The 18,799-nt window shown below is 46.4% G+C and overlaps 1 protein-coding gene across 4 annotated transcripts in view; it reads right to left on the bottom strand.

Annotated features, from left to right (window-relative positions):
• Nucleotides 1-18,799, bottom strand: part of ptprb (protein tyrosine phosphatase receptor type b) — a 135,841-nt gene that overhangs the window by 61,152 nt on the left and 55,890 nt on the right. For all 4 annotated transcript variants that reach the window (XM_038780471.1, XM_038780472.1, XM_038780473.1 and 1 more), the window contains 4 exons: nt 10,864-11,133; nt 5,181-5,441; nt 4,021-4,287; nt 174-437 (listed from right to left, as the gene is read on the bottom strand). In XM_038780471.1, coding sequence (XP_038636399.1) covers nt 174-437; nt 4,021-4,287; nt 5,181-5,441; nt 10,864-11,133 — 1,062 coding nt within the window. The remainder of the gene's footprint in view (nt 1-173; nt 438-4,020; nt 4,288-5,180; nt 5,442-10,863; nt 11,134-18,799) is intronic.

Raw genomic sequence — 18,799 nt, 5'->3', positions numbered from 1 at the left:
TTGCAAATCATCCCCATCTCCAACTGGGGCAGTGACTGTATAACAAAGGGCATAATAGAATAATGATGCTTGGCCAACACCCACCCTTCCCCCACCACCCTGATAAATTGTGAAACACATTTAAAAATATTTTACCCACATCAATATTTCAAGGAATAAAAATAATCACATACGCGTCCGCTCTTGTGTAACGGTGTAGTTTTCATACTTCCCACTTCTGGTGGTTACAGTCACATTATACAGCCTTCCAGCGGTAAGGGAACTGAAGGGAAATTTGAAGATGGTTTTGGAGACTGCGTGAGATTGGACGACTTTTCCATTGTGGGACAGAGTCACGAGATAACTATCCACATCCCCAGATGCTGGTAGCCAGGAAACCAGAAGATAATCATTGCGACCATGATTATTCACCATCACGCTGGACACACTTGAAGGAACTGACAATTAAAAAACAAAACATGTATCATGGGTGCGAAGTCATTATTTCAGTGTAATATATTCAAAAACACATATTATTTTTCTGGCTATTTGTATTGAGGATTTCAAAATTGGTCCATGTTTTAGGATGAAGGGGACTTTACTAAATTACATTTCAATTTATTCGTCATAAGTATAAAATATTCAATGTAAAATATTTTTATGAACTGTAAAACCACTTGTCCTAAAACTCCATGCTCGCTATAAATGATCCATTGTGAAATGAATTAGTCCCCATAGTGGGGAGAAAACCTGTCAATTTCAGCAGACTGTTACAACGAACGATTTTCCCCATATTTCAATCTTTGCCACTCTTGCCTGCTCCAGCAGTCTGAGATGTAGCAGGTGAACCAGGGCGATTACTGTGCCAGGGAGGTTGGTTGATCGTGCTCACGTGCCACTGGTACATCTGAACATTAACCAAGTGAGGCAGGTATAGAAAAATCATCTTTGCCCCTTGCGTAAAATAAAAGTTCTGAAACGGAGCCGTTGCTTTTGATTTGCTCTCTTTAACAGACTATGATCTGGAAGTCACTGAGTATGGGATGTAAAGGGCCTGTACTGTGATTCTTTGTTCTTTTAAATGGAATATTTTTAAATTTTCCATTAAAGTTCATCAAAATGTAGACCATTATGGATTTCCAGCCTTACTGAAGCAGTTTTTCAGGGAGCACCTCCCACTGACCGTTGGAGCAAGGGGCCTTGAGCCAGAGTCCTCAGAAAGGGTAGGTTTTGCCATAGTTGTGTTTAGGTCAGTTCGACTCGCAACTTGTCTCCCCTCCATTGATCGAGCCATTCCAAACCAGCAAAACAGCTTATCCCGGCTGGAACTAAGACTCAAGAGCAGCAATGTCAACTAAATGGTGCAATTCGAAAGGGGCTCCAGGAACAGGGAGACTTGGTGCTTTTACAGACATAAATATCTGAAGATATCGGAAGGACAAATTGGAAAAAGCCATTTAAAAAAAAGGCACGTCCTCTCCTTGGCTTTGTGAACCGAGAGATTGGGTACAAAAACAGAGAGGTTGTGCTAAACCTCAGTAATCACTGCTCGGCCCCAGCTGGAGTAAGGAATAGAACTTTTGGAGTCCAACTTTAGGAGGCCAAGGCCTAGAAATAGGGCATAGAATTGATTTGCCAGAATGATACACAGTTTTTTGAGGGAAGGTAAATTGGAGTTTTATCAAAATCAGGAAGGGTTTCGATAGAGTAAATAAGAGAAACAGAAGGGTAGGAAGCCAGAATACATAGATTTAAGATAATTAACAAAAAGAGTGTGGTAATATGGGACAGCCTGGATTTTAGGCCCAGTAAAATTGATCAGTTTAAAAACTAAATTTGACATTTTAAATTAAGCCACAGATACCTCCAGCAAACAGCGGATGGGAATTCAAACTTGGCCAAGTGCGAATACACTGAAACTTGGGCAAGCTGCCTGCCCATGTCTGGATCTGCCATACCAATCATCCATCAATAGACAACTGGCTCTATTCATATGGTTGAGTAAATCAATCTCCCATCAAGAGATAATCAGCTCTATTCATGGGTTGATTGTTTTCCGTAGACAAGGTTACATACAAACAACGTACCAGGAAATTAATTCCCTGATGTTCTGCTGGGTGGCCACTCATTGGATGGTGCCACTCCCACCTTGTTACGGCAACGGCTGGGGGCCAGAGAACATTATGGAAAGGCACGGGGAGGGGTATACGAATCAAACTCCCGGACCTCCCAGCAGCGAAGACGCCATGAGGCAGAGATGGAAGGAAGCAATGTGCGAAACCCACCTTCACAATGAAGACTCTGAGGAAATCGAGACTCAGAGAATTGGACCCCAGTGTGACTGTGTTCATTGGCATGGGCAGTATTATAAACTTGCGTTGTCCTTTGTTCACCTCTTTTATAAAGATACCTGGGTGAAACATTTGGTCAACGTTTGGTGGAAGTGTCTGAGATTTTACAGACACAACAAGAGGCAATAGGAAGATTTGTTTTTTAACATGGGGGGGGGGGGGGGGGGGGGTTATGGTTATCTAAAATGCACTGCCTAAAAGTGTAGTGGAAGCAGGCCTGACAACAATTCCCGAAAGGGAATTGGATATCGAACTGAAGAGTGCCATCGAAAAATATTTGAGAAATGGAAATAATGGGAGAGCTTTACCAAAGAGCCAGGACAAATATAGTACACTGAATGGCTTCGGTCTCTGCTGTGGCATTCCATAATTTTGTGACGGTTTACAACTGTTACTGTTTGCCCTCTGGTGGGAAATTGCAGTAGGAACCTTGCAGTAACCCTTGTTCAAAAATTAAAACACGATAAAAATGGTTTTATGGGCCTGCACTCCTGTCAGGAAACCTCATCTGCCAGAAAGGCATCACCCACCACTTCCCAATTTTTAAAATTAATAAATAATCACGTTTCCGGCATGTTCACCCAGTAGGCCCAGGCTTCCCACGGGAGCACAGGCCTGGGAGTCCCCAGTATTTATTTAATCCTCTTTTAAAGAAATTAATTTTGTTCGTGCAGGAATCATATCATACAACACTGTCTCTAATCTAAAAACAGGTTTTATCTTCACAGGAATTATACATCTCCTAAAGGATTGAAATTTTCAGCGCAGGCAGAAATGAGACACATCCTGCCCAGTTATGGTCACACCTTTGTCAGAAGTAACCCTTGCTGCACTGACAATGATAGATTCACTACCTCAACCATTACTCAACTGATTTAAGAGGGGAAAAGTTATGTGAAAGTAACTTTAATAATCTATTTACAGAAAAGGTGGGCAGAATTTTACAGTCCTCTGCCAGCGGGTTTACAGGTGGGACACCCATAAGATTCCCGGGTGGCCTTTCCATCATCCTTCCGTCTGCCCCGGGAAGACGTATTGGCAGGGGAAGGGTAACATCCAGCCCTCTGTTTCCAGTAGCAGGAGAATCAGTAGTCTGACTTGATAAATTTAAGGTCATTGGTTAAAAGATTGCCAGAAGCAACGTGAGGATTTTTAAAAAATGCAGCAGCTTATTATGATCTGGAATGCACTGCCTTAAAGGGTGGTGGAAGCAGTAACTTTTAAAAGGGAACTGGATGAATATTCAAAGAGAAAAAAAAACTTGTGGGGAATTGGGCCTGCTTGATTTAAAAATTGAAATGCTGGCAAAGAGTTGATGGGTTAAATAGCCTCCTTCTCTCAGTTATATAATTCTATGGTTCCATTCTGTATTATTCCTTCTAGGGATGTGGGTATTGCTGGCTGGGCCAGCACGTGTTGCCCATCCTGAATTGCCCTTGAACCGAGCGGTTTACTGGGCCATTCCAGAGGGCAGTTAAGAGACATCCGTATTGCCATGGGCATGGATTTACTTGTAGGTCAGACCAGGTAAGGATGGCAGACGTCCTTCCTTAGCAAACCAGATGGTGTTTATGATAAGCGATGATAGCTTTATGGTCACCATTCCAGCTGCAGTTGGATTTGAACCCGGCACACACCCCCTCCCCCACCCACCACCCGCCACCCCCCAGGCCATGGTTCTTTTTTATACCTGTCCTTTCTTCGCCTAACGATTGCCGTGATGGGATCCCTCCACTAACAGTGGTAACGACCACTGAATATGACCCTCCAGGTTTCAGGGAATGAAACAGATACTGATTGGTTTCACTTGAAACACTTTCATTCTTTATTACAATGTTTTCGTAAATGAGGTGGATTTGGTAACTGTCAATGTCTCCAATGGCTCTGGTCCAGTTGGTGTGTAAGCTGTTGGTTGTTCCTTGGTTTGTCACATGGAGGTTGGACACCTGAGCTGGCACTGAAAAAAAAAGTAATATTACAAAATATACTGAAAGCAGCATCACCCTAACCTATTTTTGTCTACTGGAGATCGTAAATGCTCTTAAAATTATAAAATCATTAAATTGAAATCGATCACAAGCAAACCATATATATTTTTAAAGATTGCCTTGCCCTAATCGCAAGGACTTTATAGGAGACAAAACATTGGGAGGGATTTTCCAGCCATTCCCACTCGCGGGATCTTCCGGTCCCGCCAATGGAGACCCCCGGCCGGTGGTGGGCTTCCTGGCCGCGGGACATGAAAGCTACGCAAAACGGCGTAGACATTGGGCGGTTCAGAAGATCCCACCGGAGGCCGATAGCGGCTTGTGATTGCAGGAAAACTATGCGCAGGATGGCTGGAAAACCCCATCCTAATAGTGTTTTCACCACCTTGTTGAAATGTCACACTTACAATTATTTCAATGCCTGCTGATTTTTCCAGATTGTGTCCACTCAAAGCTCGCAATAGTTTTTCTGGTTTTAGAAGTCTGCCTGAAAGTGTGACAGTAAGAAAAAGGAAGACTTGCATTCGTAAAGCGCCTTTCATGACCCATAGCACTTCATGGTCAAGCAAGACGTTTGAAGGGTAGTTGCTGTTGTAATGTAGGAAATGCGACAGCCAGTTTGGGCAGAGCTATAGACCCGACAAGCAGCAATGTGATAATGACCAGATAATCTGTTTTAGGGCTGAAGGATAAATATAGGACAGGCCATTGTTAAAAGCTCCCCTCCTCTTCTTCAAAATATAACAAGCAAATGAAATTCTTCTGCTGTCAATTAACTTTTGTAACAGGGGGTTACATTTTCAAAACTAACACCATTCAAAAAATGTCAAGCGCCAACGATACGGCACCAATTCCACTTTACCTGTCCTTCCTTCTACTGAAGCAGATTTGCTTAAGTCACCGCTGATGGTGGTTACAGTAACTGTGAATTTCCGTCCTGGCACCAGGCCAGAAAATGTGCATTCTTTGGCGTCCTTTGCTAGACTTTTATTCATTCTTGTTCTTTCTGAGTCCTTTAATGATATGATATACCTCTCTAGTTCAGTCACTGGGGTTGTCCACGAGACGCTGAGTGCGGTTTCCTCAGTGTGTTTTATCCGCAGATGAAGAATTGCCTGTGGCGCTGTGGAGTAAAAGTGAGAAAAGTTGAACGATTATGGATCATGACCGTACTGTGACATAAACTCAATTTGACTACACTGCGCTGTTTGAAGTAGCCGAGGATCACACAATAGGGAAATTAATAATAAACAACTCTGCTTTGAACACTACCTCCAGTCTCTAATCTTGGCTTAACGTATCCAGACTCACACCTGTTGAACAAATGAAACTTGAATGCTTGAAAACTGCTTTGATTCTCTGCATTTTTCCACCTTTGCTGTGAAGATATTTTTGAGGTTCAAGCTATTTTACTGTGTGTGGAGCTGTGATGGGAATAAACTTATTTTCTGTGTAATGGCCCCTGTTGTTCTCCATGAATTTAGTTTCAATCCCCTTCCTAGTTGGCACCAGAATACAGCGCCACTCTGGCATTTATTGCAGACATCTTAAATTATATTAAACCACAGTGAGACTATTTAGGAAATATCAGTTTCACGCAGCAGGGTTGGGGTGCTTTCCTGAAGTTGGTACGTAGCCATATTTTTGGGATAACGTGAAGTGAACCTCATTAATGTCTAATCTATTGTTCCTAATTTAAGAATGCTGAATGTTGAAACTGTGCAAAATTTTACAAATGTTCCATTTCTAGCACTTTTCCCTTTGTAGCACAGTTTGTTGCTTTACAGTGCCAGGGACCCGGGTTTGATTCCCGGCATAGGTAACTGTGCGGAGTCTGCACGTTCACCCCGTGTCTGCGTGGGTTTCCTCCGGGTGCTCCGGTTTCCTCCCACAAGTCACGAAAGACGTGCTGTTAGGTGAATTGGACATACCGAATTCTCCCTCAATGTACCTGAACAGGTGCCGGAGTGTGGCGACTGGGGGATTTTCTCAGTAACTTCATTGCAATGTTAATATAAGCCCACTTGTGCCACCAATAAATATTATTATCATTATTATTATAAAAAATTATCCCTCAAAAAACTTTAAAGTCATATATGGTTTCCTCCTGTTTCTGGATTTTGTGATCATTTTCCCCACAGACAAGAGTTGAATTTTTAAAATCCACCTGTATTTTCATGAGTTTTAGAAAAGAGGTAGTGAGATCAAAGATGGAGAGAATTAGAAGTTTGTTTTCCTGGATACTTGACGGTAAGGAATTTGTCAGTCTTATTTGGGTGTTTCTCACTATTCTGACAGAAAGACCTCTGGATCTTTCTTGGTCTAAGAACAGACAGAGACATCAAGAAGGCAATAGAAATTTCAGAAACAGGTCACTGCACAGGGCAAATCTGCAAAAGACAGAGCAGGGAGAGTGGGAGTATGGGGAGAGTGGGAATGAGGGGAGACTGGAACCATGGGGATAGTGGGAATGAAGGAAGAGTGGGATTGTGGGGAAAGTGGGAATGCAGGGAGAGTGGGACTGCATAGCGAGTGGGACAGTGGGGATAGTGGGAATGCGGAGACTGTGGAACTATTGGGAGAGTTGGACTGCAGAGAGCGTGAGGACGCAGGGAGAGTGGGACTGTGGGAGAGTGGGAATGCAGGTGTAGTGGGACTGTGGGAGAGTGGGAATGCAGGTGTAGTGGGAATGTGGGGAGTGGAACTGCAGGGAGAATGGGACTGTGGGGAGAGTGGGAATGCAGGGAGATTGGGGCCACCAGGGAGAGTGGGAATCATGGAAATGCAGGGAGAGTGGGAATGCAGGGAGAGTGGGAATGCAGGGAGAGTAGGACTGCAGGGAGAGTGGGAATGCAGGGTGAGTGGGAATAGTGGAAATGCGAGGAGAGTGGGACTGTGGGGAGAGTGGGACTGCAGGGAGAGTGGGAATGCAGGGAGAGTGGGACTGCAGGGAGAGTGGGAATGCAGGGAGAGTGGGAATGCAGGGAGAGTGGAGCTGTGGGAATAGTGGGAATGTGGAGAGAGTGGGACTGAGGGGACACTAGGAATGCAAGGACAATGGGAGTACAGGGAGAGTGGGAATGCAGGGAGAGTGGGAATAGTGGAATTGTAGGGAGAGTGCGACTGTGGGGAGAGTGGGAATACAGGGAGAGTGGGAATAGTGGAAATGCGAGGAGAGTGGGACTGTGGGGAGAGTGGGAATGCAGGGAGAGTGGGAATGCAGGGAGAGTGGAGCTGTGGGAATAGTGGGAATGTGGAGAGAGTGGGACTGAGGGGACACTAGGAATGCAAGGACAATGGGAGTACAGGGAGAGTGGGAATGCAGGGAGAGTGGGAATAGTGGAAATGCGGGAAGAGTGCGACATTGGGGAGAGTGGGAATGCAGGGAGAGTATGGCTGCGGGAATAGTCGGAATGCGGGGAGAGTGGGACTGAGGTTAGAGTGGAAATGCAGGGACGTTAGGACTACAGGAGAGTGAATCTGCCCTGGGTTGTAGCATGTAGAAGGATTATTCAGTTTAGGAATACTTGCTGATGTTATCTTGTATTATTTTGCAAATCTAAGTTGTACCATTTGAACCGTTGTACGGTGTGTCCTGACTGAAGAATACATTTGCTTGATGGTTTGAACTAATCTTTCCCCAGCTACTGTTAACTCAGTCTGCCATTAGAGAGCTTAAAGAGATGGACATACAGAATACACAAATATCTGGTCCAGATCATAAGAAGAGACTATTGTTACATCCCCCAAGGTTAGGCAATTGTACAAGGAGGCGGAGGCCAGTGTGAGCTAAGATACACAGACCAATTAAGGGAGTTAAATGCTGTCAATCTCCAGCTCAGCACTTCAAAATCACTCAAGCGGGTGATTGGAATGCACTTAACTCTCTCTGATGTGGTTGATGTTTGTAAACATTGTGCTTACAGCACTTGGAGTTACTCATCCATGAAGGAACATTAATGAAGCAAGGCTCACAGCTATTTTGTGGAAGTTGTCAATCACAGACCACTACAGAAATGAATGAATGGCTTGCAGCAGGGGGGACATAGGACATCCCAGCCTATTCCCACGGTGGAAAGAAAAGTATCTCGAGCTAATGTTATTTGTGTGGACCTCGGCTCCTTATATAGTAGCTTTACCCAATCCACAAATCTTGGTCCAATGTTCAGCTGCTTCATAAATAACCTTCCACCCATCATAAAGTCAGAAGTGGGGATGTTCATAATGATTGTGCAATGTTCAGCACCATTCAGGACTCCTCATATACTGAAGCAGTCTATATCCAGATTTGGGCTGACAAATGGCAAGGAACATTCATGCCACACAAGTGCCAGACAATGACCATCTCCTACAAGAGAGAATCTAATCATCTCCCCTTGACATTCAGTATCGCTGAATCGCCAACTATCAATATTCTAGGGGGTTACCATTGACAGGGACTAAACTGGATGAGCCATATAAATACTGTGGCTAGCAGAGCAGGTCAAAGGCTAGGAATTCTATGACGAGTAATTCAACTCCTGGCTACCCAAAGCCTTCCCACCATGTAGAAGGCACAAGTCAGGAGTTTGATACAGTACTCTTTCCTTAGGTAAGGAGACCAAAACTGTACACGATACTCCAGCTGTAGTCTTACCAGGGCTCTATAAAATTTCAATAAGATATCTTTACTCCTATACTGAAATACTCAACATACCAATGCCTTCTTAATTGCTTGCTGTACCTGCATGTTAGCTTTCATAAAACAGAATGAAAGGGCTAAAGGTTGCTAGCAAAGCAGGCAAAAGATGAGGGGCGGGATTCTCCCAACGGGAGACTAAGTGCCGACGCCAGAGTGTAAACCGGAGTGTTTCACTCCGGTGTCGGAGACCGCTCCTCGCCCCCTATTCTCCCACCCCCCGGGTGGCTAGGAGCGGCACCGCGTCATTTACGCACGCCAGGCCTTGGCTCCGTGTAAAAGCGACGCCGCGTAAATTACACGGCTAGCGCTACATAAATGACGTCACCCGCGCATGCGCCGCACCAACCCGTGCATACGCGGTTGCTGTCCTCCCCGCGGGCGCCCCGCAAGAAATGGAGGAGTGATCTTGCGGGACGGCGGAGGTAAGGAGTGCGTCCTTCGGAGAGGCCGGCCCGCCGATCGGTGGGCACCGATCGCGGGCCAGACCCCTTTGGAGCCCCCCCCCTCCCCGGTGCTGGATCCCCCTTCCCCCCCCCCCCCCACAGGCCGCCCCCGCAGCGTTCACGCCGGCAGCGACCAGGTGTGGTCGGCGCCGGCGTGAACCCGTTGTACTGGGGAGGCCGCTTGGCCCATCCGGGCCGGAAACGGTGAGCGGCGATTCTCCGAGCGGCCAGCCGTAAATCTCGGCGCGCCGGTTTGGGAGGGGTGGGAGAATCGCGTGCGGGTGCCGGGGTGGTGTGGCGGGACTTGCCCGGCGCCCCCGCGATTCTCCCACCCGGCGTTGGGGGGGGGGGGGGGGGGGGGGGGGGATGTAGCCCGAGAAGTGATGTTTCACAGCAATCAGTGTAAGGATCAATATCGTTCACAATTTACATCAATAACTCCAACTTGGAATTAGAAGTACAATTTTAAAATTTGTGGACAATATCAAATTGGGAGATAAGTTAATAGAAAGGAAGAATGCAACAAAATACATAAAAACATTAATAAGCTGGCAGAATAGCAGGTAATTGACAAATCCATTTCAATATAAATAAACGTGAAGTGCTGCATTTTGGTAGGAAATATAAGGAGACTATATACAGCTCAGATAATAAGAATCAGAATTGGGTCGAGGAGCAAAATGATCATGGAGTATGGATACAAATGTCACTAGGTGTGGCACGCAGGTTAAACAGGCTATTATAATAAAGCAATCCTAACACTGGGATTCATTTCTAGAGGGATAGAATTTAAGAGCAGAAACCTTCATACAATCTTGCTTAGACGCAGTTGGGAGCACTGAGCACAATTCAACTCTCCACATTGTAAAAAGCATGTAAAGACATTGAAAAAGGTGCAAATAAATTCCCACGGATGGTACTGGAAATAAGAGACTATAGCGGTAAATAAAGGTGGGGCATGTTGGATTCTTTTTTTCTATAGAAGACTGAGGGGTGATATGATAACGTTTGTAAGATGATGAAAGGGTTTAATAGAGTAGACATTCAGAAAATGTTTCTACTTGCCAGGCGTCTAAAACTATGTTACAAATATAAAACACTCACTGATAAATCCAGTAGGGAAATCAGGAGAAACTTCTTTACCCATTGTGTGGTCGGAATGAAGAATACACTATCGCAAAGAGTTTCTGAGGTAAATGACATAGGAGGAGCTGGATAAGCATATGAGGAAGAAATGAATTGGAGAATGTGCTGATAGTGTGAAGTGAAGCAGAGTGGGAGCCGACTTGTGTGAAGCAGAAATGTTAGCATAGAAGATGATCCAAATGGCCAGTGTCTGTGTTGTACACTCATTGCAACTCAATGTGATGAAGAGTTTGGGTAAACCTTTCAGAACAATTTGTTAAGCAGATGTTTCCTACCAGTTCTCCCATTGCAGTATGCCTTGTTTTGTAACTTTCCACTCTTCACAATGACTGCAGCCTTATACAGTCGTCCTGGGATGAGTCCGATATCCTTGATCTCATATCCTCTGGTGTGCTTCTCCTCTGACACGTTCAGCACAACGGAGGAGTGATTGAACAGCTGAATCCAGTAACTCTCCCAGTCTCCAGTAGGGGGCAACCAGGTCATTCTCAGTGAGCTTGTCGAACCGTTGCTTGCCATGACCAAGTTTGTGACGCGGTTGGGAACTAGAATAAACGTTGAACAATAAGTGCACAATTTAATTTCATTTAACAATCAGCAATTAGACAAATGCATTTCCTTATATTTTCCAACAAGAATAGGGTTAAAAAGTTACTTTTATACGGTGCCTTATCATTTCCTCAAGCTGTCTTGAAGCATTGGAGTTTAGTTGCTGTAGTCACGTAGACCGACATGGCAGCTGGCCAACTTATGCACAATAAGGTCTCATAATAGACATGTGAATGGCCAGAACTTGTATTTTGGTGATGTTGTCTGAGATAAAACGTAGCTAGGAAACTTTGAAAACTGCCTATTCTTCATTGAATAGTGACTTTTCATCTAAAGATTTCTCTGGTGCTCCCTCACTACTGCCCAGTGATGCTAACCTGAAATGCTGAGCTTAAGGCAATGGTGGGAATGGAACTTACGATCACCAACAGAAGCAAATGTTTAAAATGGCTTTAGTATTTGTCAAATAAACTGCACTTTCTTAAAAATATTAAAAATTGCAAATACTGAACAAAAAAATATTTAAAATACACAGTAGATCTATCCATATGTGTAATATATAATAAGCAGGTTAATATTTCAGATACATTCATATGACAGGTGTAGAGGTTACATTCAAAATATCCATCTAACTTTTCTAAGCCCAGATGCTGTGGGCCTCATACTTCTCTAAATGTGAATTAGCTTGAAATTAAAAGCCCAGATGAATGAACAGAATTTCTTAGGCATTCAAATTAATAGAAGATTACATAATGTTCAAACCATATCAGGAAAGATCTGCTTTTGTAGATACAGTGAGAATGCAAGTTATAAGCCAGGACTCAATGGTAGCATTCTTGACTCTGACTCTTTTGGAGGCCCTGCCTCCCATCTCAGGTGAACATGAAACATCCTCTGACACTTTTGAACGAAAAGCATGGCAGGCCTCGTAGTGTACTGGTTTATATTTACCGCTCAATCAATGCAGCAAAAGCAGATTATCCAGCCATTTATCCCATTGCAGTTTGTGTAACGCTTCTATCCTCAAATTGGTTTCTGCTCTTCCTCACATTACAACATCTCAAAGCACTCCATTGGTTGTAAAGCAGCCCAAGGTCAGCAAAGGCACTTTAAAAACTTTAGCCATTTGTTTTTAAACCCATGATAGTACACCACAAGCATAATCATTGAGTAGGGAATAATGGATTCTAACACGTGATCACAAGATAGTAAGTAATCCAACTTGGTTTACGGTGAAGAATTCACCCTTCCCTTTTAAACCTTATACGTTTGCAGCATTTTCTACTTTTATTTCAGATTCTATCTCCAACACAATGAAGGAGCTTGACTGACATGTTAAAAATGACAAGACTTTTCTCATTTTCAAATATCCCTGAGATCCGATTATTGCCTAGAAACCATTTTAGCTTGTTGATCTTCTAGTTTTATGAGATGCTCATCTTGAATGTTTGGTCTGATTTTTCACTGACAGCTGGTATACCCTAAGTCACTGATACGTGCTGAGACTCGCACTCAAGAACTAATCACAGTGATATTGCTATTACGAATTGAAGAAATATTCTTTCAGATAATTACTGATAAAATTAATGATCCAGTGCATACACTTCACGATAAATGACCCAAAGCATTTAAGTACTTGAATCCAGCCTTCAATTCTGTTCAAAGTCCGAGGGATCCTTGCTGCAGTACTGGATGCCTCATTGGATTATCTTGAACTACAGCATATTATTGTTTAATGAAGCAATGAATGAATCTCAATACATTGGTTTGATGCCAATCATGCTAGTCATACCAAAGGATGGGTTATGGTGATGGTGGTTTGGAGGAGGGGCGGGGGTGGAGGAGGAGGAGAGAGAGAGAGAGATGGGTTACCAGATCAGCAATATAAATGTTGTGGCTACTAGAGCAGATGAAAGATTGGGCCATTGTGCAGTGAATGGGCTGGTTTCCTGACTGCCTAAATTATTTCCATGACTTATAGAACGCAAGTCAGGAGTGCAGTGAAACATTTACCTGGATGGGTGCAGCTGAAGTGAGAAGCCCAACATCAACCAGGACAAAGCAATCACTTAATCAGCAGCCCATCTATCAGTTTAAAAACTGACTTCCTTTACCATCAACATGATGTAGCTCCAGTCTGGGTGCTATCTAAAGGAGGCAAGGTAGCAAGCTACCATGGCTGCTTTGACGGAATTTCCCAAATCTTTGGCCTCCACCAACGAAATGGATGAGAAGCATGTCCTCCAAGTCACACACCAGCCTAACTTAGATGGATATTACTCTTCCCTCATTGTCACTGTGTCAAAATTCTTTAACTCCATAACTAAGAGCATTGTGGAAGTTCTGTATAGTCATGGACTAGAGTGGTTTAAAAGGAAGGCCAATCACCACCACCTCAATGAAAATTAGGGACTTGTAATAAATGCTGGCCTTGCTGGTGATGCCTATATCTGAGAATGAACCATAATTAAAAACCCCACTGAAAAAACAAATATTTTATTACAAATAATAAATAATGTAAGAAGACTTCCGCTTGTGACCATGGAGTGATTGATCACATAAAGGGCTGTTCCTGTTCAAAGTCACAGAAAAGGGCTCTTTCTACCCAGATTCAGGTGGAATTTTGATGAAAAGGCGTAGGTGAATGTTAGAGGAGTAGTTTACCCCTGGAATGGTATGTCTTCTGATCACCGGACCCGGCAGAAAACAGTGAGAGGTTTGGCTGGAAAGTTGAAACAGTCTTGTGCTTCACAGACAGTCTCTTCCAGCATGCAGGCAGGGAAGGGCAAGCTGTAAGGCCCCAGATACAGGAATTGATGACTTTTAACAAGGAAGAATTCCATAAACAGAGGAAAGAAATGCACGAGGATCATGCAAAGGCCATTGCAGAAGCTGTAGCACCCCTGAAGAGTACTTTGGAGCGGATGGAGAGGTGTTTGGAGGTGCAGCGGTCACAGATTTGGGAGATTGAAGGAGTGATCGTGTGGTGGCTCTGGAGGCGGAAGTGGGGCTCCTAGGAGACCTTTGTAAAACACTGAGGGCAAAGGTTGAGGAGCAGGAGAATACCTCGAGAAGACAGAACCTGCGAATAGTGGGCCTGCCTGAAGGAGTGGAAGGTGTGAGTGCCACGAGGTACGTCTCGAGGATGCTGGCGGGACTGGTGGCAGAAGGGGTGCTAGATAAGGAACCTGAAGTGGACCGAGAGCATAGGTCTCTGAGGCAAAAGCCTAGAGCTGGGGAGTCGCTGCGGGCGGTGATCGTGAGGCTCCATAAATTTGTGGAGAAAGAGAAAATTCTACGGTGGGCCAGGGAGAAGCGTAGCTGCGACTGGGAAGGAAGTAACGTCTGGATTTATTAGGACATCGGAGCCGAGTTGGCAAAACGGCAGCAGGTTTCAACAAGGCCAAGACGGTGCAGTACCGGCAGCAGACCAGGTTTGGGATGCTCTACCCGGCGAAATTATGGGTGACATTCGGAGGCCGGGAGTATTATTTCGAGACCCCAGAAGGGGCCAAAGACTTCATTAAGGAGCATAAACTGGGGGTGAACTGAGTGGACAATGCTTAGGAACCGGGGTGCTGGCACTATGTAATGGTCGGGAGCATGTTTGAATGGGTGTAGGGATTGGGGGATTTTTGCCTTTTTTTTGTGGGGGTGGGGGGTTCTGCTGATTCTGTTCAATGTTGAGATTGTAAAGAGTTGTAGGGGTGAAAAGTTTATGTGGGGAAGGATGTGCCCCCCCCCCCCCCCCCCCCCCCCCCGTTTTATGGGACTGTTTGTGTTTAACATCTGTTTGTTTGCTTTTGGAGAAGGCTACCTGGAGTTCAGGAGAAGTCCTTGTTTGGGTGGGGGAGGGGGAGGCCAGCAGGAGGCCTTCTTCTTTGAGCTGAGGAGTGTGGAGGGGGAGGTCATTAGGATGTGCCTTTGGGCAGGGGCAGCCACGCTAGCAGGTTATGCTGGTGAACGGAAGTGAGGTGGTGGGGGAGAAGGCCAAGAGGGGTGGCCTGGGGGGGGGGGGGGGGGGGGGGGGGGGGGGGGGGGTAGAGAGAAAGAGGAAGTGGGGGGGGGAAGAAGGAGAAGGGGAAAAGCAGGGGTGTGTGGTCTCTGCGATGCAACATGGTAAAGGCGATGAAAGGTGCCATCTGGGATGGGCTAGGTACAGAGTGGAATTAAAGGGGTAGGAGTTAAGTGGGGAAGATGACGGACGGTAGAGGGGATTGGAGGCGCACGCCTCTGGTAAGTTTGGTAGAGTGGAACATCCGGGGACTGAATGGGCCGGTTAAAAGGTCGCGGGTGCTCGCGCACCTCAGGAGCTTGAAAGCGGGGGGTTGTCTTTTTGCAGGAGACACACCTCCTTGTGAAGGACCATGTTAGGTTAAGGAAGGGGCGGGTCGGGCAGGCTTTTTACTCGGGGTTTGATTTGAAATCGATGGGTGTGGCGATTGTAATGAGCAAAAAAATGGGATTTGTGAGTGGGAAGGAGGTGAGGGGTCCAGGTGGGAGATATGTGATTGTGAACGGGGTATTGGAAGGGGCACTGGTAGTGTTGGTAAATGTGTATGTCCCAAAGTGGGATGATGTGGGATTTATGAGGGGGTTGCTGGCAGCAATCCCGGATTTGGCCACGTACCAGAATATTTTAACTGTGTCCTGGAGCCGAGTGTGGATAGATTGAGCCCCAGGTCGATGGGTAGGGTATGTATGGCAAGGGAGCTGGGGGGGTTTATGGAGAGGATGGGAATGGTGGATCCATGGCACTTTCAGAACCCAGAGGGAAGGGAGTATTCCTTCTTTTCACACGTCTATAAGGTGTAGTCGAGGATTGACTACTTGGTAGTGAGTCGGGAGATTTTGGTTGGGGTGGAGGGGGCAGAGTATGTGGGGATAGTTATCTCGGACCATACACCCCACTGGCTGGATATTCGGTTTAGTACGGGACAAGAGCAGAGGCCGGGGTGGAGGTTTGACTCGGGGTTGTTGGCGGATGGAGGTTTTTGTGATAAGGTGCGGTTGGCGATTAGGGATTATATGGAGTTCAATCAGAATGGGGAGGTGTCGGCGGGCATTTTATGGGAATCATTGAAGGCAGTGGTCCGGGGAGAAATTATCTCATTTATGGTTCGTGCAAATAAGGAAAGGAGGGTGGAACATGACCGCCTAGTGAGCGAGATAGTGGAGGTGGACAGGGAATATTCGAGGGTGCCCACCATGGAGGGATTGGCGAGGAGGGAAATGTTGCAGGGGCAATTTGACAGGCTGACAACGGGGAGGGTGGTAGGGTAACTGCGTAGGGCAGGAGGGGTGAATACGAGTATGGGGAGAAGGCGAGCCGCATGCTGGCGCACCAGCTGCGGAGGCTGGCTGTGTCCAGGGGAATATTGAAGATCTGGACTGGGTCTGGGGATGTGGTGTCAGAGCCAGGGAAGATAAATGAGGCATTTAGAGAGTATTACCGGGGACTTTATGAGGCAGACCCAGGAGGAGAGGAGGGGAACATGGGGTGCTTTCTGGATGAGCTGGAATTTCCCCAGGTGGGGGAAGCAAAGAGACAGGTGTTGGAGGTGCCCCTGGGGCTGAGGGAGGTGCTGGATAGTATCAGGGGTATGAACTTGGGGAAGTCCCCTGGGCTGGATGGATACCCGGCAGAATTTTCTACGGAATTTTCGGCGGACCTGGCACCACACATGTTGGGGGCGTTTAATGAAGCACTGGAGAAGAGGGAGTTGCCGAGACAATGAAGCAGACATTAATCCCCAAAAAAGGGAAGGATCCGGTGGAATGTGGGTCGTATAGACCCACATCACGATTGAACAGGGATGTGAAAGTTGTTGGCAGGGAGGATGGAGGATTGTGTCCCGGGAGTGGTTGCAGAAGATCAAACAGGCTTTGTGAAGGGCAGGCAGCTCACGAGTAATATAAGACGGCTGTTGAATGTGGTGATGAATCCGTCGAGATCTCTGGTACCGAAGGTGGTGGTGTCCATCGACGTGGAGAAAGCATTTGATCGGGTGGAGTGGTGGCACTTGTTCGAAGTTTTGGGAAGGTTTGGGTTTGGGCCAAGATGTGTGGCATGGGTGCGGTTGCTGTGTGTGACGCCAAGAGCGAGGGTGAGGACCAATGTCATGAGCTCACGAAGCGTTGACTTTCACAAGGATACGAGGCAGGGGTGCCCGTTGTCGGCGCTGCTATTTGCGCTGGCCATAGAATCGTTGGCAATGGCTCTCAGGGGGTTGGCAAAGTGGCAGGGAATAATGAGGGGACAGAGGGAGCATCGGGTGTCGCTCTATGCCGATGACCTCTTGCTGTATGTTTCGGATCCGTTGGAGAGTATAGGAAGGATTATGGGCCTGTTGGGGAGGTTTGGAGGGTTCTCGGGATACAAGCTGAATATAGGGAAAAGTGAGGTATTCAAGGTGAATGAGCTGGCACAGCGGGCTAATTTAGGGGGGATACCATTTACGGTAGAGAGGGATAGGTTTAGGTACTTGGGGATTCAGGTAGCAAGGGAATGGACGGGGTTCCATAAGTGGAACTTAACAAAGCTGGTGGAGGAGGCCAGGGAGGATCTTAAGAGGTGGGATACACTGCACTTAACTTTGGCGGGGAGGGTCCAAGTGGTGAAAATGAATATTCTGCCAATGTTCTTGTTTATCTTTCAGGCTCTCCCGATCTTTATACCAAAGGCCTATTTTCGGAAAGTGCACATAGCCAAACCGGGTTCATTATTATTGGGCGGTGAATGTGGACAAGGTGCGGCGGTGGTGGGAAGGTGAAGGGGTAGAGTGGGTTAGGATGGAGGCGGAATCTTGTAAGGGGTCTAGTTTGAGGGCTATGGTGATGGCATCATTGCCAATGGCTCCGAGTAGGTATTCAGGGAGCCCAGTGGTGCTTTCCACGGTAAAGATATGGAATCAGCTGAGGAGGCATTTTAGGGTGGAAGGGATCGGTGCTAATGCCACTGTGCGAGAATCATGGGTTTGAGCTGGGGGGTGGGGGGGGGGGGGGGGTGGGGGGGGTGGGGGGGGGGTTGATAGTGTATACAGGAGGTGGAGGGAAGTGGGGCTGGTCAAGGTGAGGGATTTGTATTTGGAGGAAGGGTTCGCCAGTCTGGAGGAGCTAAGAGAGAGGGTAGAACTGCCGAGGGGTAGTGAGTTCAGGTATCTACAAGTTAGAGATTTTGCACAAAAGGTCTGGAAGGGGTTCCCTAGATTGACGGGATACACCCTGAAGCGACTGCTGCTTCTGGATGTGGAAGGGGAGGGAAGAATTGGGGATATATATAAGTGGCTGGGGGAGCAGGGAGGTGAGCGGGTGGTGAGGATCAAGGAGAACTGGGAAGCGGAGTTGGGAATGGAGATCAATTGGGGAATATGGAGTGAGGCACTGCAAAAGGTAAACAGGACCTCCTCTTGTGCAAGGATGAGCCTGATACAGTTTAAGATGGTGCTCAGGGTGCATATGACTCGCGCGAGAATGAGTTGGGTCTTTCAGGGGGTAGCAGATGAGTGTGAGAGGTGTGGGCGGGGGCCAGCGAATCATGCGCACATGTTTTGGGGTTGTGAAAAATTGGGAAGGTTCTGGGCGGGAGTGTTCGCGGTCTTAGCCAGGATAGTGGAGGACGGAGTGGACCCGGACCCTATGGTGGCGATATTTGGGGTTTCA

Source organism: Scyliorhinus canicula, chromosome 20 (assembly GCF_902713615.1).
Source record: "Scyliorhinus canicula chromosome 20, sScyCan1.1, whole genome shotgun sequence".
NCBI classification, from domain to species: Eukaryota; Metazoa; Chordata; class Chondrichthyes; order Carcharhiniformes; family Scyliorhinidae; genus Scyliorhinus; species Scyliorhinus canicula.
Note: the sequence above shows the minus strand (reverse complement) of the source record. Positions and strands in the feature narration are given on the sequence as shown.